Source organism: Drosophila albomicans, chromosome 3 (genome assembly GCF_009650485.2).
Source record: "Drosophila albomicans strain 15112-1751.03 chromosome 3, ASM965048v2, whole genome shotgun sequence".
NCBI lineage: Eukaryota > Metazoa > Arthropoda > Insecta > Diptera > Drosophilidae > Drosophila > Drosophila albomicans.
The window spans coordinates 53,273,536-53,297,511 of NC_047629.2; the positions used below are offsets into that span (position 1 = coordinate 53,273,536).

At 37.1% G+C, this 23,976-nt stretch overlaps 1 protein-coding gene across 4 annotated transcripts in view; it reads right to left on the reverse strand.

Moving 5' to 3' along the window:
• The window catches only part of LOC117570891 (methylcytosine dioxygenase TET), a 128,605-nt gene extending 107,228 nt beyond the window's left edge, over nt 1-21,377 (reverse strand). The window contains exons 1-3 of one of the 4 annotated variants that reach the window (XM_034252791.2): nt 19,233-21,377; nt 18,862-19,002; nt 11,277-11,294 (exon numbers count right to left, since the gene is read on the reverse strand). In XM_034252791.2, the coding sequence (XP_034108682.2) occupies nt 11,277-11,294; nt 18,862-19,002; nt 19,233-21,083 (2,010 nt within the window). In that variant the 5' untranslated portion in view covers nt 21,084-21,377. Of the gene's footprint in view, nt 1-11,276; nt 11,295-18,861; nt 19,174-19,232 lie in introns of all 4 variants that reach the window. The other 3 variants (XM_052005742.1, XM_052005744.1, XM_052005743.1) reach the window with 3 other exon arrangements.
• Between the last annotated feature and the right edge of the window lie 2,599 nt (nt 21,378-23,976).

The following is a 23,976-nucleotide window of genomic DNA, read 5'->3' on the forward strand; positions in this document are numbered from 1 at the left end:
ACATAAGAATAGAGAGTTCACATTTATAGTACCCATTTTAATTGAAATTTAGATTACATATTGAATTGCCAAATGTGTGTTTGTACTAAAAATTAGAGTAAGTTGACGATATAAAAAAAAATAATAATAAATAATACGAATTCATATTTTTTATTATGTTTTGTTAATCTTTGCATTCAAACCAAGTCTTTCAAATTATATTCTTTTATACAGTTCTATGACTATATTATATTTTGAATTTTAATATAGTCATAGTACATAGAGACTTATGCCTTCAGGCCGTTCTCTATTATATATTTTGATCGTTTCGATTTACAATTACTTTTGCCTTGCTTGATTTTAACTGCATTCAAAAATTTGGGTAAAAATTAAATTTCCAGCACTCTCTAAGCTCTGTGCTATTATTCCACAATTAATAAATCATATTTATTGTGCTTAGAAAGTGGACAATACTCGACACAACCTTTGCCGCATCATTAATCCCTCAATCACCGACAGCTGTGCAAATTTTGAGCTGGACATTCAAGAGTGAGAAAGGAAGAGAGAGAGAGTGAAGAGATCTCTGTTCAACTAATTAGTTATATGCCTGGTTTAATGAAACTGCATTGGCTGCAAAGGATGCGCCAAGGAGCCAGAGACATTAATTTGAAATTCCATTTTGTAGATTTAATTGAGTTGAAATCAAATTAAAAGCAATTTATTTCCAACCCTCATTGCGAATTTTTTTCCGTTCCATCTTTCTTTTTCAGTGCTGCTTCTTTTCTTCTTGTTGTTGCCTGCCACAACCCACACACACACACACACACACAAATACATACGCACTTGGTGTGCGTTTTTCAGTTTTTCCAGTGTTTCTGGTGCTTTCTAAAAGTGCGTGGCACGCAGCAACAGCAGCAACAAAGCGAAGCAGCAAACATAGATGTAGAAAGAACTCAAATGGAATAAAAATAAAACTGTGCATGGACGCGTTTTTGGGGTTGCAAATACATTTATATATATAAAAGAATATACGTATATATATGTGTGTTTGTGTGTGTTTGCCTCAGCCTGCATTTTGGCTGAGCTGCGAGGAAAATCGATAAAAATGTGCCGTCGCATCAGCATCAGCAAACAGCATCATATGAGCATGAGAGATACCCGCACTTTTATTGTATATATGGTTAATCTGCAGCATTGCTGCAATTTTTGTGTGCGGCCATTTTGGAGAGCACAGATAGAAGAGAGGAGAAATAGAAGGCGGCAGAGTGACATGGCATTAATTTTTAATTTGTCGCGTCATATCCAACAAAAAAAAGGCGGATAAAAATATACAAAAATAATGATTTATGCATTTTGGCAGTTGTCAAGCTTGCGCACAAATTAAAAAGCCATTTCAATTACAACAACAACAACTCGGCTAACAACAAGTCAAATTATGCAACAGCACAACAACAAAAAAAAAAAAAAAAGTTATTCGCATTTTTGGCATCGACAAACGGCAACAAGAAATGCAAATAACTCGCTCGAGTTGACAGAGAGAGCGCCCAGCAAAATTGCATTTGATGGAGTGAAACACGTTCCCTTCTTCTCCTTCTCCTCCACCATTTCCCCTTCTTCTATTCACACCTCCTCACTCCAGTTATATTCCTTCTCCCCTCACTCGAAAAGTGCATTAAAAATGCGCTGAAGTTGACCAAAAAAAAGAAAGGAAAGGAAAACGCCAAGCTCAACTCAACTCGCTTTGAGCCAAAAAACAAAAAAAAAATAAAACAAAATTTGTTTAATTTGGCAGCATGAAAAAGTTTTGCTCCACAGTCGACGTTGCTTCCATTGCAGCATACTTATAACCTGCACTTTGAGTGATGAGCATCAAGGATATGCACAATATGAGAAACAGCTTGGAATTTCAAAATTGTCCTTTTTAGTTGAGCACATGTCACAACTTATTATGCAATGCGTGTTGTTCATATATTTTAAAAGTATTTCTATATTTGTCACGTAAATAACACATAAAGTACTTCATTTTTTACTGTAGTTATTCATAAAAAGACTTATCAATGAGAGAGATCTGCTGCACATCAGTAATTTAATACTTATATTCTATCACTCTTTAGAAAATTATGTTTCCAAATTGTAACTTAATACTCTACTATTTTTGCTTCTTTTTTCATTATTGTGCACAGATGTTTCTACGTTTAGTATAGTTTTTTTTTAAAGCATTTGCTGCCTTAAATAATAACAAATCTGTTCAAATTATGTTTGAGTAGGTGAAAATTCAGCTATTAATAAATGGTTTGAACCTAAGATTCGTTTTTTTAAATCATATACAAATATTTGTGTCTTAAGAAGTCATTATCATGATTAGTTTGGTCTTTAGAGCAAATCAAATAATTAAATTTCTTTTTATACACGCGACCCTAGTATATGTTGCACTCTATGGTATATTTTGTAATGTAGTAAATATACCGAATATACCAAAATGGTATTTTAAATATTTCTGGTATATTAATTTTGTATATGCTGTACTGTGTTTATTATGCACTCTATGGTATATTTTTAATGTAATATTATAAATGTACCAAATATACAAAATTTTATATTTTGATTTTATGGTATTTTATGGTATTTTAATTTTGCACATGTTCTACTGTGTAGTATATTTTGTGTGTAGTACAATATAAATATACCAAATATAGCATATGGTATATATTTAGTATGTTTGTGATGTATTAATTTGGTACATTTTGTGCTGACGTTAATATCTGTCACCAATACTATGGAATATTGTTAATATAGAACGAAATCAATATACCAAATATAGTCTGTGGTATATTTGTAGTATTTTTGCAGTATATTACTTTGGTCTATCTTAAAATTAATACTGAAATGTTTTGATTTTATTGAAAATGGGCTGCAACATATTCGATTGAAGCTTTTTTTTGTTTTTTTTCTTTATCACATTTTGGTGTAAATATTAAAATAACTATTCAAATAATTATTGGCCCCACCAGCTGCATAATAAGAGTATCAATATTATACAATCTAATTCTTTCTTTGATGAAGTTGCTGATTACTTCAATCTAGTTATGCAAATTTAAAGCTTATCAACAAAACAATGATTTTTTTAAAATAATTCATATGAAAGAAATCAGAAACTTTCCAATAACAAAAATGTTATGTGGATGAAAGAAGAAATTATACCATAAAAGTAAATTATATGAAGGATCAAATTATAAGCTTCCTAATAGCAATCTTCCTGAAAAACTAAATAACTACTACTCAAAATCGTTGATAATTAATAACAATTCTTTGCCGATTACATAATTTGCTATTTGATTCGAAGTCACTCTATCAACTTTAGTGACTCTGAAGTTCTAACAAACTGCAGAGTAACTGTGAGTCTAGCACCGCAGTCAGCTGTATTTATATTTATTATTGTTGCTGGTGCTGCTGTTGCTGGTGTTGATGTTGCTGCAGCTGTAGCTGCAGTTGCTGTTGCTGCTGTTGCTGCTGTTGGTGGTGCAGTAAAAGTGGCTTTTGTACGTACAATGACCTACCAACACATAAAAAATGCAAAAAGTGGCAAGACGGAGGCAACTCGCTGTGAGTCGCGAGCGCGCTTAAATATGCAAAGGACGCTGACGATGACGATGAAGAGACGGAGAAGGAGAAGGAGGCAAGAAGCGGGCAAAGTGTGAGTGGCACATGCTGAAGAGGATGCAGAAGGATGCCACGAAGCCAGCGCCAAAAGATGTTGCAGTAGCAGAAGCAGCAGAAGCAGCAGCGATGTTAGCTAGGAAGCCCCCCAAAGGCGAAAGTTTCGCTGAACAGGCAACGGCAACAACTCAATTCAACGCAAGGAGCGGGGGAAGTATTATATAAGGGAGAGAGAGGAGGGGGGATTGGAAGGGATAGATGGTGCAAGGATTCCGGCGTAACTTCAATAATAGTCAAGTGCAGTGAAGCATTCCGCCAGCTGCATTGCTCCTTGGCGCCACGTTCTGCTCGCTCGCTCTCTCTCTCTCTCCCATCTTCCCTCTCTCTCATTGTAAAATCAAAGCTGTGATGCTGCCCCTGGTGTTGGCAGCAGAAGCAGTTCGCCATTTTATTTGCACTCGTTGCTTTGGCATTTTTATTTTTTGACGCGGCTCTGGCAACATCTTTTGGCCAGCACGCATACTTTTCTCAATTTTGTGCTCAGCTTCAGTACGAGTGTATGTGTGTGTGTGTGTGTGTTTGTAAATTTTGCATTTACCCTTGGCAAGGACTTTTGCCAAAGCAAGGAGAAAGCCAACGCAGCAGCAGCAGCAGCAGCAGCGGCAGCGGCGAACGAAAGCAAAAAGTTTTATTTGCACAGTTTTCTTTTTCTTAAACTTTTGTTGTGAACCCAACGTAAAATGCTTGTTTGCAATTTGTACAAACATGTTTACATATATATACATATATATACTCAATTGTATATAGCAAGTGTATATACTTCGCTGTGGTGTATATAGAAAGCGCTTTTCAACTTGGCAAAGGCGTCAGCTAAAAAAGTGTAGCATACTTTTGAGCGTCGCTTAGAACTTGCTTCGTTTAGCAACTCCCAAGCAACTAAAATGGGAAATTTTTATAATTAACAACGACAAAGTAGCTCAGCAGCAGCATCATCAGTTTATCAAAGGCGACAATCGCGCTGAAGGGGCACAAGAAATAGAAATTGCAATGCTTTTCGCTTTGGGAATGTGCAAAATGCAAAAGAGGGAACAGCTCTATTTTTATATATGTATATGCTGCACTTGGTAAATATATATATATACTTGAATAAAGCAGATTTTTAGGGTGCCAGTCATGCAAATATTTGCAGCCAACTACTTGCAGCAGCAGGCGACAAATGGAAGCAGAGCAGAGCAAAGTGCGTATACGCAATATGCGTAAGCTGCAGCTTCGAATCTTCAAAGAATGCCTAAAAGACTGGGCAAGTTGCAGGTGGCAAACTGAAGTGGCTCTCCTCTATGTGTGTGTGTGTTTGTGTATTTGTGGCAGTCTCGAGTCTTGTTTGCACATGTTGCCAGCAATTCACATGCGACTCTCGTTTATTTGTTGCTGTTGCTGTTCGTGTTGAGTTTTTCTACTGCTTAAAAGTGTGCGTGAGCGTATTGCCGAGTGTGTGCGTGTGCATATTTATGCGTATTTGTTTGCATAGCTGATGATGTGCCAGCAGCAACCATAGCAGAAACACAGCAGCAACAACAGCAACAGCTTTGTGCGTATGTGCGTGCTTTCCCCTATGGGGTTAAAGTTGTTGTTCCTGCTGTTGTTGTTGTTCTCGTTGTTGTTGTTGTTCCTCTTGTTGTTGTTGTTGTTGCCTACCCTCAGCTGTGCGCTGCAATGTCCTTCGGGTGTTGCGCTTGCAATTAGAGAACTTGCAGTGCAGAAAATGCTGCAACTTTGGGCTTGTAAATGCAGCGAGCGCTAAATTGTTTGATAGCACGTGTGTGTGCGAGTGTGTGTGTGCCTTGTGTGTGTGCGAGTGCGTGCTAAGTGCAAAGTTCTGCTGTTGCTGCTGCTGCTCGTGCACTGCGGCATTTTGGACAACAGCAGCAACAACTAGCGGCTGGCTACGTGACGTGAAATTTTTTTAGCGCATTTTATGTGCAGCTCTTGTTGTTGCTTCCTGCCCTTTTTCAAAAACATTTCTTTTAAATTTTTTCCTGTTTTTTTAGCTTTCTTCTGAGCTGAGTTGTAACCACCCCCACACAGATATAGCAACTCCTGTGTTAAGGGATGTTTATGCACGCCAGGACTTTCGTACTTTAGTAAATGACTTGACTTGTTTGCCAGTTGCCCAGCACCCAAAAAAAAAAAAAAAAAATAAAGAAAAGAAGAATCGAGAGAAACAGCAGGCACAACTTTTAGTTCGACTTCAAGTCGAAGAAGAAATTCGACGAAATTAAATTGATTTTTTGTTCGACGGGAGAACAAAACTTTTGTAAAAATGCTTGCAGCTAATTTGCTTTTATATCTCTACTGCAAGCGTTTTTTCTGTATTCTGTAACTCTTTCACATCTCTCACTGAAGTGAAATATATACGCAGCGTATATCGAATTTATTGTTTCAATTATGTTTTCAATTTGCGCCGACAAACAAAAGCCGTGAAATGCAAAAAAGGCGCTCGGCTATAAATAAAATAAATAGGGAAAACAACAATATTTTTTGGTGTCTCTCTCGGTTTTGTTTGTTGTCAGGCAGTGCTGCCCCGCCTCCCGCCTCCCCGCCTCCACCACTTTGTAGCTGTGCCCAGCCCACGCAAGTTATTGAAAGTAAACATGATAAAATATACTTGCAGGAAATACACACAAAAATTGTATTCGAAAAACTCCGGCGCGTACTCGTAATGCATGCGAAATTGTCTCAAATAATATTTAAGAAAATTAAATTGAATTTACAACGGTTTGGGGATGGTTGAAGAGGGTGATAGGATGCCTCAAAGATACCCTGTAAAAGGAAGCAAATTATTTTTAGCATATAACAAAGAGTAGACAAGGAATTGTAAAGAGTGAAAGCTAAAGTTTTTAACTTCCTTTTAAAATATTGCCAACTGCTTATACCCTTCATATACAATCAGTACAGGGTATGTGGGTAACAACATAACAACGTAGCGAACGGCAATGATAACACAAAATAATCAAAAATCGATTTGAAAGTGCGGCTTTGTTTTTGCTAACAATATGCCAGCAAAGTCTCCCTTCCAAACAGCAAAATTGTTGCTGTTATTCCAGTTGTTGTTGTCAAAATGCAATCAAAAGATATGCCAAGTTGTTGTTGCTTTTGCTTGATAGGCACTTTTTGAGCAAACTTTTACTTCGTTTTCCGAGTTTTTCCTTTTTCTTTTTTCAAATTGAAATTGTAAGTTGTTTTCTGTTGATGCTTTGCTCTCTCATCTCTCGTTCAATTTTTGATGATATGGGTGAGTTGGCTTAAACGGATTTGCAACATGAATTGAAAATTGTTTTTTCGTAGTTTGTTTTTTTTTTTTTTTTGGGTTGCACAATTAGAGGCGAGTGCAATGTGTGTAAAATGTGTGGTAAACTCTAAGCCCGTAACCTGTAACCTGCTGACCCTCTAAACTAACACAGAACGGAGAGAACCCCATCAACGTCATCGTCATCATTTATGCATGAATGTATGAGAGTGCACGTATTTACCTATGGACAACCCCTTTTAATATGCCGTGGTAAACTGCAACAAAACTCTAACTCAAACTCTGACTCGGAACTGACAAACGCCTCGCTTACATTCTTCACTTTTTGTGGATGGGTTGGCGAGTGTTGCCAGTTTGTGTCGCATTGCTCGAGAAACGAGAACGAGACGGAAAAGGAGAAAGAGAACGAGAACATGACCGAGGAGAAGCTAACTGAACTAAAGGGTTCGCTTGCACTCTCAACGAATCGGTCAAGCTGAAAAATGCGCTGCAATTGCACCTTACACACACACACACACAACATACACACACATAACACTCACACAGCTACATAAATGGACAACAAGTACAAATTATTTAATGGGGTTCTGATCGACTATGAAGTGCTCAGCATTGTACTCTAAGCTAAGGTAAAATGTGCTACTCAATGTCAGTTTTGTTATCAACTTCTATTGATAACTATAACTATAACTTCTATTCTTCTTCTTCTTCTTTGCAATCAAAGATTTTTAGTTTCAATCAGCAATAACTTATGCACAACTTCCTTTAAGTTATTATTGTCCACCTTCTGATGAATTCTTTACAACTACTCGTATGTAGTATAAAACTGTCTAATGCAATGAAATATTGAAAATAATATCAATAATTTTAGTTATACTTGTTCCTAGCCAAAGGCCAAGCAGCCAGCGCTTGTAAATTTACGGTAGCTTACAAATTAATTTATAGTCTATGCCTTTAATAAATAAATAAATAATTGAAAATCATTTTCGAAATTCTTAACCAATATGGAAAACGTTCAATATGTTATTAAAATGTAAGATAATAAATTCTTTATACATATATTAAGAAGTTTGAGAATTTCGCACAGCCCTTTAATTTTGATAACAAATGCAGTAATATTGTAAATCATAAATAAAATGTTTTGCTAATTTTTTGAAAAATATCTATGTAGAAATGATGAAATTTGCAAAGCTCCTTATAAAACAAAATGGGAGTTCTCAATAATGTAATATAATAACTCATTTATAAAACTCCTTATGTAATTCTGATTTTAAAAGTTTGCTCTAATTGAATGTTGAAAATCATTTAGAGATTTTATTTTTAGGTATTGTTCATTAAATATTCTAAATTGTGTTTACATTTCCTTTCAAATAGACTTTGCATGCCTAACTTTAATTTCTATAGTAACTCGTACAATCTTTGCTTAATTTGTAACAAAAAATATTCCACTACCAATTGTCTGAAGATTTTAATTGCACTGAATTAAGTTTTTAATTATTTATGTTAAGCTTGCATGAGCAGATTAAACACAAAATATTATTTGCTGAAAAGTTCGCAGAAATTGAAATTCGTGGAAATTTGTTCATTGAGTAATTTGAACATTTTAATTAAAAGAATCGAGCGAGAAGTCAATAAACCTTGCACTGAAAATTTGAGCTCACTCTATGCAAATTGTAACAACTCTTTGCAGTATTTGTCAACAGGGTATTTTCCCTGTTTGCCCTTCGCAGTTTTGGCCATGCATCGTTGGTATTTAAATTGAGCCAACGGGCAGTGAAAAAAAGGGCGAAATGCACTTCAAAAATAGAAATGCAGAGCAACATAAAAAAGGGTTAAATGTGCTAATACATGTAAGTATGAGTGTGCAAGTGTGTGTGTGTGTATCCTGTATCCTTGAAATGCAACGCATGAAAAGCATTTTCGCTGCTTCTTCGCTCTCTCTCACTCTCGCCCTCTATTGCTGTCTCTATCGCTGTTGCTGTGGCAATTAGCGGGCAAAGTCTTGCGTTTTTTTTTTTGGCTTTTTATTTAGCTTTGTTGTTGTTTATTAATAAACAATAACAAGAATGCTTAATTGCATATCTATTTACTGCCAGCTGCTGCTTGTTAACCTCATTTGCCGCTCTTCCTTTTCCCTCTTTTTATCTTTCTATCTCTTTCATTCGCTTCGCCTGTCCATCATTAACGTCACATTTCTCCCCTCTCTAATTTCGGTATCTTTTTAGCTTTCTTCGCAGTTTGTCTCATTAAAATGAGCAAACGCGAAAATCATTTGCACTGCAAGTTTCGCCTTCGCTACTTTTTTTTATACCCGCTACTCATTAGGTAGAAGGGTATTATAGGCAGAAGGAGGCGTCTCAGACCTTTCAAAGTATTTGTATTCTTGATCAGCGTCAACAGCTGAGATGATATAGAATTCGGTATATTTTCAGTATTTTTCTGGTATATTAATTTAGAATATGGCATATATTTATGGTACATACCAAATTATAGGCATTGGTATATTTTTAGTATTTTTGCGGTATACTAATATGGTATATATTATAATATATTTTGAATGTAGTATATAGTATATTTTAGTAATTTTGTGGTACATTCATTTGGTATATACTATGATATATTTTGAATGTAGTTCTGCATTAATATACCAAATGTAGCAGTTGGTATATTTTAAGTATTTTTGTGGTATACTAATATGGTATATACTATAATATATTTTGAATGTAGTTCCATATCAATAAACCAAATATAAGCTTTGGTACATTTTGGTATTTTTGTGGTACATTAATTTGGTATAAACTATGATATATTTTGAATGTAGTTCTGTACATATACCAAATGTAGCCGTCGGTATATTTTTGGTATTTCTGCAGTATACTAAGTTGGTATATACTATGATATATTTTGAATGCAGAACTATATCAATATGCCAAATATAGGCTTTGGTATATTTTAAGTATTTTTTGGTATACTAAGATGGTATATACTATGATATATTTTGAATGCAGAACTATATAAATATACCAAATAAATTCATTGGTATATTTTTAGTATGTTTGTGGTATATTAATTTGGTATATTTTCAAATAAATACCACTCCGTTTTGCTTTCATTAAAGCTGGATAGCGGGTATTTCAAAGTCGAGCACACAATCTTAGCTTTCTTACTTGAATGTTTTTTCCACGGCAACTGGAAAATGCACTGTCGCATTTTCAGCTCGTTAGTGTGCGTCTGTGTGTTTGTGTGTGTGTGACAATGCGGTAGTTTTGTCCTTTAACTACTTGGCAAGGCCACGCACTCGTGGCGTCTTTTGATAACTGTGCTTTAGCCTTGCATATTAAGTATACGCGTAGTGCGACGCTTTCGTCGTGTAATTATGTAACATTCATTTACATTTCGCGCTGCATTTTAGACTTTTAATCAATGCAGAGTTTTTACATGCAACGTTTTATATAAAACACAATTCACATTTGTTTGTTTGTCTCGTCGTCTGTCGCATTGAATGTGCCAAGCTTAACAAGGATGTGAAAATTTATTTATTAAAATTTAACAACGCATTATAATCAGCGTAGATTTATGTACCCGACAGTGTGTGTGTGTGTGTGTGTATATAGTTTCGACTAGCGGAATGAATGATTGTCATCAACAACAACCACCAGCAACAACAGCAACCGAAGCAACCGAAGCAGCAACCCATCAACGAGCAGCATCATCCACGTTAAGCAGCCGTCGCGGCGAACAGCAGCAAATCATTTTCATGCAACAATTCAAAAGCATTCAATTGCACAGACAACACACAACAACGAAGCATAGAATTGCACTCACACTCGCACACATGGGTTTTATTATTTAATTTATGCGCCAGATACAAAAAAAAGATGAAAAATCTGCTGGTAAAAGAGAGCGAAACAAGAAACTGCCACACACACACTCAAAAGATACATAGATACAGTTGTTCAAAAAACAATGGACAACAAAAAAAAGAAGAAAAGAGAAGAGCAACTCTTCTTTTGTTATTTGCATAAACTAGCCAAAGGGTCTTCACTTCAGACAGCGACAAAATTCGCAACTGTTTCAAGGTCAACTTAAGCGACATAGAATCGAAACAGTTGAGTTGACTCTTCATAATTTCATAAATCCAATGAAGCAACAACTATGCGATAAGATATCAAACTCCAAACAGTTGTTTGATGACTCAAATTAAGTTATTACTTTTTCTAAGAATTGCAACTTATGTGAGAACAAAAATTTGTTAAACAAATTGCCATAAACTATATTAAAAAAAAGTAAATACAAATATGTGTTTATGTAAAAATGTGATGTGTATACGTACGGGTTTGGCTTTGGGTTCCTGCAAATAAAATAGAAAGAAAAGAATGAAATGAATTTAAATTAAAACAAATGCAAAGTAAATTGTAAATACAAATGAATGAGCGAATGTCAGTTGAGAATTCATAAATTGCAACCGCATATATATACATATATTATTATATATTACACATTCGGGCATTCAAATATAAAACACTCTAATTGGCAAAACATTTTTGAGCCCAATTTTGCGATAACTGCTGCATTGAGTCCATTAAAATGGCAAAAATATAAATAAAATGCATGTGGGCAGGGAGTGGGTGACTACAAGATACCCTAAGTGAGTTTTCGGATGACATTTCTATTTAAAAGACAATTACATTTTGAAGTTGAATTCAAAGAAGTGAAAAGTCATTTAAATTGAATATCAAAATCTGCCGCTTTTAATTTGGAAATTTGTTTTAAAAGTTCTTAAATAAATATTATATTTGAAATTTGAAAATTCTATAAAACTTTAAAAATATAAAACATTATTTAAATACCCTAAGTGACTTTTTAGATGACATTTTCATTTAAGAGAAAATTACTTTTTGAAGTTGAACTCAAAGAAGTGAAAAGTCATTTAAATTGAATATCAAAATCTTCTGCTTTGAATTTGGGAATTTGTTTTAAAGTTCTTAAATAAATATTATATATTTGAAATTTGAAAATTCTTTAAAACCTTAAAAATATAAAACATTATTTAAATTTGGAAATTCTTTTAAACTTTCAAGTATATATTATAAAATATTTAAAAAGTTAAATAGAATCCCAGCATATTTCGACGTTCAATTTAATTTGTATTTAAATATAGAAACATGATCTATAATTATCAAGTTTTTTTAAATACTCTACTTCTTTTTGAGATAGGGTATTGTAAACCACAAAAAAAATGATATGAAAATAGTCCAAAAATGGCAATTTATGATTTTAAATATGCGTTTTAGTTTTTGAATAAAAATGGGGAATTATGTGGAGAGTAAAGAGGGGACTAAAGCAGGGAAGTGAACGAGAGAGAGACTGGGATTATGTGCTCTGCATAAGCCGCTTAAAAGTTGCATTCCCCAAACACACACACACTCACTCAATACACACACACAGGGCACAGCTCAGTTGGTAGAGAGAAAATAGTTGTGTCTATCAAAATAGGTATTTTTGTGTATTTATGTGTGGATAGATTTACGAGTACTTAAATGAGTGCGTGCATAAAATGTGAATATCAAAGTGAGTGCATGTGTGTGTGTGGCACATTTTGGGCTTAAATCCTGTTGCAGGATACAGACAACGACTCAGGCTCAGTCTCAGGCTGAGGCTCAGTCGGAGGCGAAAAGAAAACAGGAAAAATGAAAAGGAACAATATGAGCAGATGTGCAGGCAGCCAGAGAAACAAATGCAGATGTTTGTCTCGAATTGTGTGTGTGTGTGCGAGTGTGTGTGTGTGTGACAGATGAATATGCATTTGGAGCAAAGGCAAAAAGGAAATAAAACAAAAATTTCAATCGGATTTGTGGCAAAGGCAAAGGAAAAAGCAAAGAGCCTTGCTTGCAACTGGACTGTCAGAGTTTTGTCTTTTCCATTTGTTTGGTGCAATGAACTCTCAGTTGCATATGTGTATGTGTATATCTGTGTGCAGCTGTGCGTAGTCTAGCTACAAATTGAATGATTGTGGCTACGCAAGGCGCAAGGCACCTGGTCATAAGCGCCAATTATAGCTGCAGAAATTTTGTGCTCAACTGAAAACTGAAAAAACTGCCAAATAGAAAATTCAACTTGTTAGCTAGAAAGAGAGAGAGATGGGAGATGGCAAAGAGAGAGACAGAAAGAGAGCTGCTGGTGCTGCAACTGGATACGAGAAGCAAGACCACGGACATGGCATCGTATCAGATTGCATGCAACATAATGAAGTTGAAGCTCATCATCAGGCAACATTTGCTCAAGGTATCAAGTGTGTGTGAGTGCCACAACCCTTCGCTCTCTCTCTCTCTCTCTCTCTCTCTCTCTTTTTCTCTGTTATCCTGGATATATGCCAGGACGAAGCCGAAGCTCGGAGTATGTCACGAACGTTGTGTGTGTGTGTGTGCTCAAGTAGGAGCAATGCACTCGCAGCTCTCCGGTTGCAAGCATTGGCATTGTTGTTGCATGTGAGGCAAGATACTCGTACTTTCCGCATTTCGTATGCATGAAGTGAAACCTTTAAGTTCTACTCACTGCTTAGGGTTACTCTCTACGTTATGTGAGTGCATTTAGTTTGATGAAGTTGCCGCATTGCTGGAGTCCTGCGGCCACAAAAGTGAAATTGAAAGAAGACGGCAAAAGGAAACAGCAAAGCTTTCGACGATTACAATACAAAACCAAACACCCATCCATCCACCCACAGATACACTCATCTACAAAAATGAAGTCAATCACTCAAACCAGCGAAGACCCGAAAGGTTCTCGGACAGACAGAAAGACCGAAAGACCGAAAGACAGACGCTTTTGGCCACTTTCTTTAGACCAGACGCCTTTTAATATTTGCTCTTCACGATGTCGTTGTTGATTTGCCTTATTTGAGCAAAGGAATGAGACACACGAAAAAAAAACGAAACGAAAAAGAAAACGCTTTTAATGAGAAAATTCCGAAGAAAACTGCATATTTAAGGCCGAACAGGAAGCGAAAAGTCCTTAGACAAGCAGGCGAAGGACGCGAAGGGCGCGTTCGCAATTCAAATAGCCAAGTTAATGACTTGTGCTCGAGGCATTTTATTTTTTATTTTTTCGGCCTGATTTGTGCAAAGCAAAAGAATAAAAAACGCGCTCGCCCTGGAAGTGTGACCAGCTGGGCAGCTGTCCAAAGGAGCCCAAAAGTAAACCGAAACGAATTCAAATGAAACCAACACGAAATTGAAACTCAAACTCAACTTCAACTTAAGCTGAACAAAGTATAAAATAAGAGAGGAAAAAAAAACGAAACTGGACGCGTATTAAATTACTCGAGTGCTGCAGAAATACCACAGAAATAAGTCAAAAAGTGCATTGATCCGCATTCGATTCACAATTCGGGGCAAGAAACCCAGCTAACTGAATCGAAACACTCGATCGATCAGCCACAGTCAAAATACATATGGCGAAATTATTGTCCAAGCGAAGAGAACTTCCGCGACAAAAAAGAAAAAGAAATAAAGAGGAGAAGCTTTGTTATTATTGTTGGTTGGAGGAGAAAGAAACATACTCGTATAATAGATCTTAACACTGTGAAACAATAATTTGTACAGAGAAAGAAAAAACTTACTAAAATCAACAATGAAACCTTGAATCAATTTTGATTTCAAAACTTAACGAAGAAGGTTTATTCTTAAATGAAGATCGAAAATCGACAAAAAAATCTAGATTGCCCAATCTTATAATAGATCTTAACACTGTGAAACAACAATTTCTACAGAGAAAGAAAAAACTTTCTTAGATCAAGAATGAAACCTTGAATCAATTTTGATAGTATGTCAAAATTGAACCAAGAAGGTTTATTCTTAAATCAAGGTAGAAAATCGATAAAAAACCTAGATTGCGAAATCTTGAAATTCAAGATTATAATCTTGTTTCAAGAATGGTGACATCTTAAAATTGATTCAAGATTGCAAAATCTTAAATCAAGATCCAACAATCTTAAATTTGGCTTGTTTAAAATAAACCAATAAACAAAACTGAGTCTCAGTAAGTTTTGCATTGTTCCTTGCCTATTCTTCAAGTTGTTAAAAAATTGTATGATAAATATGAATATTTTAAAAATTTCGAAAAAAAATATATCACTTTAGAGAATATTTAAAATAATAATAATCTTTTAATTATGATATATTCTCTTATCCGTTAAAATCGAACTCTTGAAATTTTTTAGAGGATATACGAGTAGACAAAAAAATTTTATTAACATAGTTAAAAATATAAAATATTGAAGTTCCTTTGAATGATACGTATTAAAATTTTAGCATTGAATATAATTCTTTTATCAAGAAACCTGTGTCATTAAAATTTTTCATAAAAACAAAATTGTAGACTCAGAATATCTACAAGCTCTCGAATAATGATATTGTGTGTGTGTCTACTCTTTTTAATAAATTTAATAATGGGATATTATATTTTTCGAAAATATTTAGATTAAGACCCTTCCTAGAATGTTCCAGATATTTCAGCTTATTATGTTTTATAAATAGAACCAGTTGCAAAGCAGGCGACTGACCGAGTGCACTTGCATCGAGTGATCTGAGCTTAATTGTGCCAATAAATAATTAAACTTGTGTAGCACAGTGTGAAAGACATGGACATGGTTAGCGGGGATACAACAACGAGAACAATATATTTTAATGATAATAATCATAATTCTGCTGCTGATGTTGATGATGATGAAGCAGAGGAAGATATAAAATAAAGCGCCAATTGCATGGGAAGCGCGTAAGGAAGAGGAAGAGAGTTTGCGAGTGTGTGTGTAGAGTATTGACATGTCAACTGAAGGCGCAGCGACTGCAAAATTTACAACTTTATCTATGTTTGAAAGCAGCGACAGCAACAGCGACGGCAGCTGAGATAGTGGACAGCGCACTCTCTGCTCTCTTCTTTCGTGTCGATCGTCGCTTTTGCGTGCCATTTTCTTGTTTGACAACCTTTTGTGACGTTCGACGTCGACGTCGCTGCGCTGTCAACCTCCTGCTTAATTGTGTGAGCAGTCGCGCGCGCTGTCTGCTCTCTCCTAACTATCTAGCACGCTATCTCGCTCTCACTCTCGTTTGCACGCGCACACACTCGCAGAGGCGAGGCTCGTTTTCGTTTCTGTTTTCGGTTTCCTGTTTGCTGCTGGCGTTGATCGCAGCAGCGAGACAAAACGTTGCGCAGTCGCTTATTTATTTATGTCTGTCTCGCTGTCTCTCTTTCTGTCTGTCTCTCTGTATATACGTGTGTTTGTAAGTTGTGAACATCTGCTCCTGCAGGCGGCGGTAACGACTGCGACCGACGTTTGCTTTTCTTTTGTTGCTGTTGCTGCTGCTGTTGCTGTGCCTCGTTTTCGTTATTATCGTTTTTATTGTTGTTTTATTTCATACGGCATATTGCTGCTGATGTTGTTGTTGTTCTTGTTGCTGTTATTCTTGCTTGCTTGTTTGCAAAGAGCTCAGCAAACGCGTCCAAATGGAAGCGCTTCATTTTTGTGGACATGACCTTAATTTGGCTTTGCGATCGCAACATACGATTGTTAGAAGTGCTAGAGCGAGACAAACATAGTGACATTTGATTTCGTTCAACATTGTGTGTTTAAGATTAGAATTTTTCAGGTTCTTAGCGAGTCCTTCGCTACTGTGTCCTGCACTCAGCTCGGCCAATGAACTTGTCTTGGGATGAAGACATCAACATCATCATCAACAACATCCTCATGCTCATCATCATATAACCACAACCACTTGAGATCCACACACAAATGGACTCCACTTGGGCGACATGCAGATGCAGAGATGCAGATGTGTGAGTGTGTGTGAGTGTGTAACCTGATTTCCTCAAAGGATATGCTTGCTGCCTGCGGCTAGGCTCTTAAGTGATTTCGAAACGCAATGCAAACTGAATGGGAAAATGAACGCAACTCATCTGCAGTCGCCTGGGAAGCTGAGCACCGAGTACAGAGCACAGAGTTTAAGGATACGCGAATGCTGCACACACACATGCACTCACACACTCAAGTGCACATACGCAAGTACTTAAACACACACACATAGAGAGAAGTGCTTGTAGGTTACTAGTTAAACGCAGGCTGCAACTGAGGCCAATGCAGAGGCAATTGCAAGCCGGACAAAGAGAACGAACGAAACAGCGAAGGAGCGAGACTGAGAGAGAGAGCGGGACAGCAAGCGTGCAAAGGAGAGCGGGCGTGTGGCTGGGCGCATTAATTTGCACTGACTGCGGACTCCGGACTGCGAAACATCTGTTGTGCTGACATAAATCTTGAGTGACTGACCGCTGGAGCGAAAGACCGCGCGAACTTTTGTGCGTGGCCGCCGCGAGCTGCAAAAACACAAGCGAACAGCAAACAGCAAAACAGTGCACAACAACAACAATAGCGGAGAAAACCAGTTTACACCGGCTATTGCCATTGCTTTTGGCATTGGCCCTGGCACAGTGTCCTCACACAGCTGCGCACAACTCTAAACTCTACAGCACAGCGTGATGCAAGTGAGCGAACAATACCAAAATCACAGCTGCCTTTGAACACAATGCATACTAAGGTGAATGCTAATTTCGCCAGAATTTCATGATATAACAAAACTTGTCCATACAAATACATTTAACTACATCAATGCTGTATCTGATTTAATGTATTACTGTACAGCGTTGACAGTCATGTTCGCTATTATGAATTTTTAAGTAACATAAAGTCACTTGCTGGGAAATTTTCGGGAATTTACTGAATAGTTGATATATACTAAATCACTTGGTAATTTTGTGAACACACACAGAGGGAAAAAATCTGGATTGAAAGTGGATTGCCAATCTCGAATTAAGATATTTTGGTTTTTAAAAAAACATTCTTGAAATAAGATTTGTTGTTTAAAAAATCTGACATCAATAATTTTATGGTAAACGTGAATTTTGACTTGAAAAACTTATTGTTTTAAGATTAAAATCTTGATTCAATAATGTTTTATTCTAGATTTAAGATTTTTTCGATCTTACAAAAAAAATACCCTTATTTTTTAAAATAACCTTATTTTTTTGTGTACTGAATGGTCCACCTGATACATATTATGTCTATTACAGAACTTTAAATAAATATATAAAATTTGTTAATATTCCATTTTTATAAAATATTAAGTGGAGACTCCTACATTTCTTTTTCATTCAAAGGTTTTATAAGAAAATAAAAATCATTTAAGTTTATGTCACAATTGGCAATAATATTTAATGTTTTTTGGCTTGACTTTTCTGTTTTTAATATGATTAATACCATTTTTCTGACATTTATTTCCTAATCTTTTCAGAACCAATGATTCCTGTATGTAACATTGTTGCTACAATTACAATATGAATCGTAATTTTATTGTTTGACGTATTTTCATTTGAATATTATATGTGTTTATATTTTTATAAGGCAAAAGAGTATTGTAACGTTACTCTCTTCACTTTTAATCTGTTTTTTAGTTACACTATGCTTTATGATTGACATTTTCATAAATAGTAATTTATTTCCTGCTCTCATTATATTATACAATATTTCTTCAAACTAGGCTTTTTCTCTTTATGTTGTATGTTGCACCACTGTGCATTGCCGGCAGCACCGTTGTTTATGCTGTTGCTGTTGCCGTTGCTGCGACGCAACGCAGCAGATTTCATTGAGTAACTTTTTGTTGAATGAATGGAAATATGGTCGGAAGAAGCCTGTCTCAAAGCCTGGGAATTGCCTCGCAAAAAAAGTAAAAAAATAAAAAGCTGAATGGCCAAAAGCACAAGCTGCACAACTGTTCAACTGTTCAACTGTTCGATTGGCTGAATGGCTTGACCATAACAGCAGAGTACTCGTATGCTTGAATGGCTGTCAACTTGTTTGGTGGTGGACTTACCTTCTTCTCGGTGAGCTTCTCGCAGCGACGTTGCTTGCAGATCTGATGACTCTTGTCGTTGCGGCATGGAGCGCATTCGCCGCAGTTATCCTTGCGTTGGCATCCGACGCATTCGCCGCAGCGTTTCCTCTTCTTCTTCGACTGCAATACAGAGGCGGAACAAGCAGAAGAGAAGGAGTTGGTGTTGGTGTTGTGATTGGAGTTGTGATTGTGTTGGTGATTGTGTTGGTGATTGTGTTGGTGATTGTGATTGGATAATAGTTCATGGTAGTCAAGGTGTTGTTGTTGTGGGTAGGTTATGGTCGGGTGTTCCTATTATTTGCAGCGTTGCAGCTGATTCAAGCGATTCAAATGCTGAATGCAAAACTTACCTGCTTATCGCATCCATTCGCATTCGTTGCATCGTTGCTATCGCCCATGCCCAGAGCACTCAACGGACTCTTAAAGTTCGCCGTACTCGATACGGCATCCACTTGCCCCGGATTCCCGCCACTGGGATCCACATCCATGCCACTGGCCTCGCTCTCAGCACTCGATTCCAATGAATTCGGCCGTTGTTTCCGTCGTTCCTTTTTCCTGGCGTCCAGCCTTGCAATGGGCGACTGCAGCAACTTCTCCACCTTGAGGGGCGTTGTGGTTGCTGCCGCCGCTGTGGTTGTTGATGTTGTGCTCGGCGTTGGCGTGTGCGGTTGTGTTGTGTGCGGCGTGTGGCTGCCGCTGCTGCTGGCCGCATGCGGAAAGCTGTTGCTGTTGTTGCCGTCATACGAACTGGGCGTATGCATGCCCACAGCCACGCCCAGTCCGAGGCCATGTTGCTGATGCAGCTGTTGCTGTTGCAAATGTTGCTGCTGCTGTTGGTGGTGTTGTTGCTGGTGATGCTGTTGCTGCTGCTGTTGCAACGTATTGTTGCCATTGTTGCTGAGATCAAAGTCCTCCTTCTTGAGCAGCATGCTGCCCGTTAGCATATCGTAATCCCCTCCAGCTGTTGTCTCCTTCTTCACCAGCGGAGCAAAGCCTGGCGTCAATGGTTGATACAACTGAAGATCCCCGAATGCGGCTGTGGCTGCTGCTGCAGTCGGCATCAAAGGATAACCAGCGGCTGCAGCTCCGCGATGATGCGAATGCATGTGATGAAACGCATTCGGCGGCGGCGGAGGCGCGCCCAAAGGCGTGAAACTGCCCGAGGGGGGCGTGATGCTCGTCTGCATCCCTGGAAGTTGAGTGAGCGGCGATCCCACGCTCATCATTCCAGGCGAACTCACCGAGATGCTCGCTGGAGACATGGCCACCGTTTGCAGCGATGTTGCTCCTGTGTTGGCTGCTTGTGCAGCGGCTGCTGCTGCGGCTGCTGCTGCTTGGGCAGCGGCTGCTGTGGGCAACGGCATCGGTGTGCCATCGGGCAACAGTTGCTCGTTGTAGCCGTGGAATTGACTCTGGAATGAGGGCAACTTCGAGAAGGGTTCGAAGCCGCTCTTCGGCTGCTGTTGTTGCTGCTGTTGTTGTTGTTGCTGCTGTGCAGCTTGTGGCTGCTGATCCTTGGACTCCATTTCCCAGGGACGCGTGTAGCTGCCGTTGGAATTGGAATTCGAATTCGAGTTTGGATTCGAGTTGTTGTTGCTAGTGTTGTTCGTGTTGTTGTTGCTGTTGCTGGTGCTTACTGCTGCTGCTGCTGTGGCGGCGGCGGTGGCAGCAGCAACGGCATGTCCATCATGTTGTTGTTGTTGTTGTTGGCTGTGAGCCAAGCTGTGGCTGTTGCTGTGAGCATGACTGTGGCCATTGCTGAGGCTGGCCGCATTGCCATTTGCAGTGTTGCTGCTGCTGCTGCCCAAAGGAGTTGCAACATGGTTGCTGGCATTGCCATTAGTTGTGGTTGCTGCCGCTGGTTGCTGGCGTGCATAGTAATCCCAATGTTGTTGCTGCTGCTCCGCCAAAGGAGTTTGCTGATAGTGTTGTTGTTGCTGTTGCAGATGTTGCTGCTGCTGCTGTTGGTAGTGCTGTTGGTGATGATGATGTGGATGCGGATGATGATGATGATACGGCGTCGTATAATGTTGACTCAAGCTGCTCAGCTGATTGAGATGCGTATTATGCAGATCGGCAGCTGCGGAGGCAACAGTTGCTGAGATTGCTGGCAACAGGTTGCTGCTGCTGCTGCTGGTTGCTGCTGCTGTGGGATCGACGGGACCGCCGGTGCTGCTCTGTGCGATTATTGAAGACGCCATTTAAGTCCGAACACTTGCATGGCTGCGCAGCTCTTTGGCTTGCTGCGCTGCTCGCTTTTTGGGTTGGAGAGGGGAAGTCTTCAAAGGGGGGAGGAGTTAAGGAGAAGGGGGTTCCTTTAACTTTGTATAGTTCTTTAACTGTTTTTCTTTTTCTTTTTTTTTTGTACACTCGCTCACTGCTCTTGAGGTAGTTTATCTTCGATTTGTTTTTTGATTATGAATTTTTAATTGTTTGTAACTTTTTTTAAATTTGTATTTGATATTTTGAACTCACTGGTTTCGTTTGTGCTTCTTACTTATAAAATTGTATTTATATATTTGTAATTTGTAATTTGTAATTTGTATTGCTTAAGCATTAATATTCGTTTAAATATTTGTAAAAGTGCTACGATTTAATTCTTTTTTTGTTTCTTGTTAAAAATTTGTAAGTTAGAAAATTCAAAATTTGTTGTTTGTACTTTATTCGTGGTTGAAGATGCTTTTTTTGTTATTTGCTCTTTTGTAAACGGCAGCTATGTAATAATTTTATATATTTTAAATTTATTATTTAATATTTTTGCTGTTTTTTATTTATGTTTTTTGTTTGTTGTTGTGCTGTGGCTGTGTCTCAGACTTCGACTTCTTGTTAGAAAAATTTGTAAATTTGTAATTTGTAAATTTGTATTTGTTGTTGTATGCGTTGTTTACTTGTTTATATATTTATATATAATATTTGTATTGATTATTTAGCTTGTTTTGATATTTATCGATTATTATTATTTGTTGTTGTTGTAAATTGATGCTTATGAATTTTGTACTCTGGTTTTTGCGTTTTAATTTGATTTGTTTGTTTGTTTTGTTTGTTGTTAATATTTTAATATATATAAAAAATAGTTTGCAGCTTTTGTTTCTTGAAAATGAGTTTGAATAAAATTACTTAATTATTTTTTGTTAGGCCTTAAGCTTAAAAATCTTTGTCTTCCGTTTGTTTGTTTGTTTGTTGGTTGCTTACAAATTAATTAAACATTATTTTTGTGTGTGTTTTATAAGTTATTAAAATTATCATTAATAATTAGTTTTGCTTTCGTTTAATGCATTGCTTGCATTTTGCTTTTGACTTTTGACTTTCGAGTGTCAATTTTTGATTTTCATTTGGCCAAAAAAGTAATTTTGTGTTTTGCCAAAGTTGTTGTATGTTTTTTGTTTGTTGTTGTTGTTGGTTTCCTCAAATCCTTTGGTTCAAAAGCTGCAATGAGAAAGAATAGAAAATTCATGATTAGAATATGGATTGTTAAAGAGAGATAAGAGCTGTCAAACAATTGAAGCTAACGATTAGTAAACGATTCCTTGAGGAGTTTCAACTGTTCTCCAGTGTTCCTAAATGACTTTACAAGGAACTTTATTTGCCTGTTTTTTGTATTTTTTCTGTATTTTTTCTGTATTTTTTTTGCAACCATTATCGTTATTCTGTTGCTTTGGCTCTCACTCACTTAAAACATCTACAAACTTCAACACATAATTATGGTCTTTGACTATATAATGAGCGGCGTTGCCCAAGTCCAAGTCCGCGCTGTGGCAGGAAGCATCGCAGCAGCAACAACAACAGCAACAACAACAGCAGCAACAACAACAGCAACAACAAAATGTAAAGGACACTCACTTCTGACTTTTTATTGCCGTTGTCGTTGCTGCTGTTGCTTGTAAGTTATGCTTTAGCTTTGTAAGAGCAGCCACACACACTTATACACTCTCTCACACACACACACTTATACACACACACATACAGTTGCTGCGTTTTTCAGTTGCTGTGGCTGTTGTCATTTTCTTGCTTTTTTCGCCATTTTTTTCGCAGTTACTCGCATTATATTTTTTCTTTCATTCTTCCTCGTTTTATTTTTGTTGTTGTTGTTCTCTGTAGCTTGTCTCTTTTGTATTTTGTATTTTATTCTCATACAAAAAAAAAAAACGGCACAGGTGTACATTTTTTTGCGCGTCCTTTGCCGTTGCCTTTTGCCGTTTTTTTATTTTGTGTTTCGTTTTTTTTGTTATCCACTTTCAACCTGCCAACATTTCGTTGCGCTTCACAAAGTTCAATGGGCCGGCTTCGTGTATGAGTCTCTTTGCTTATGTATGTGTGTGTACTTCTGTGTGTGTATGTGTGTTCATACTTTATAGCAAAGTTTTTTGGCTTGTTGAGGTGTTGAAGTGGCTAAAATTGCCCTTGGCCAAAGCCAAGAAGTAGCATCCACTTTTGGGCTGAATGTAAACAAGATTTTGTTTGGGGAAATACCCAAAGTAGAAGGCAGACGATACACAACATTTCTCTAATACAAATACATACATTAATTGTAGGAATAGAAATTAAAATTACATAAATATCTAATTTAAAAAGGGGTTTATAAAGTACTCAACATTTTGCTCATTATTTGTAGGAATTGAAATTAAAATTGCATTAATATCACATTTAAAAGGGGTTTATGAAAGACACGAAATTTTGTTCATTAATTGATGGAATAGATATAAAAATAAAGGATTTTCAAATTTGTAGATAATTAAAAATATTTTTTTTATATGAATTTTTTCTTTGTTTTCTAAGTATAATTTTTGGTATATCGAATTATTGTTAGAGGCTTTATGATTCCTACAAATTTTATTGTGATCGCATTAACATTGTGTTTGTTATTTAAGAAAAGATTTTATATGGAGAAAAACAACTGCCTGACCTCACTTAGTTGCTTTGTTTGACAATCTGACATTCTCTCTATGGTATATTTGAAGTGCAATCGTATATTAATATACCAAAAAAGAACCTTCGGCATTTTTATACCCGCTACCCATAGGGTAGAAGGGTATTATAACTTTGTGCCGACAGGAAATGTATGTAACAGGTAAAAGGAGGCATCTCCGACCCTAT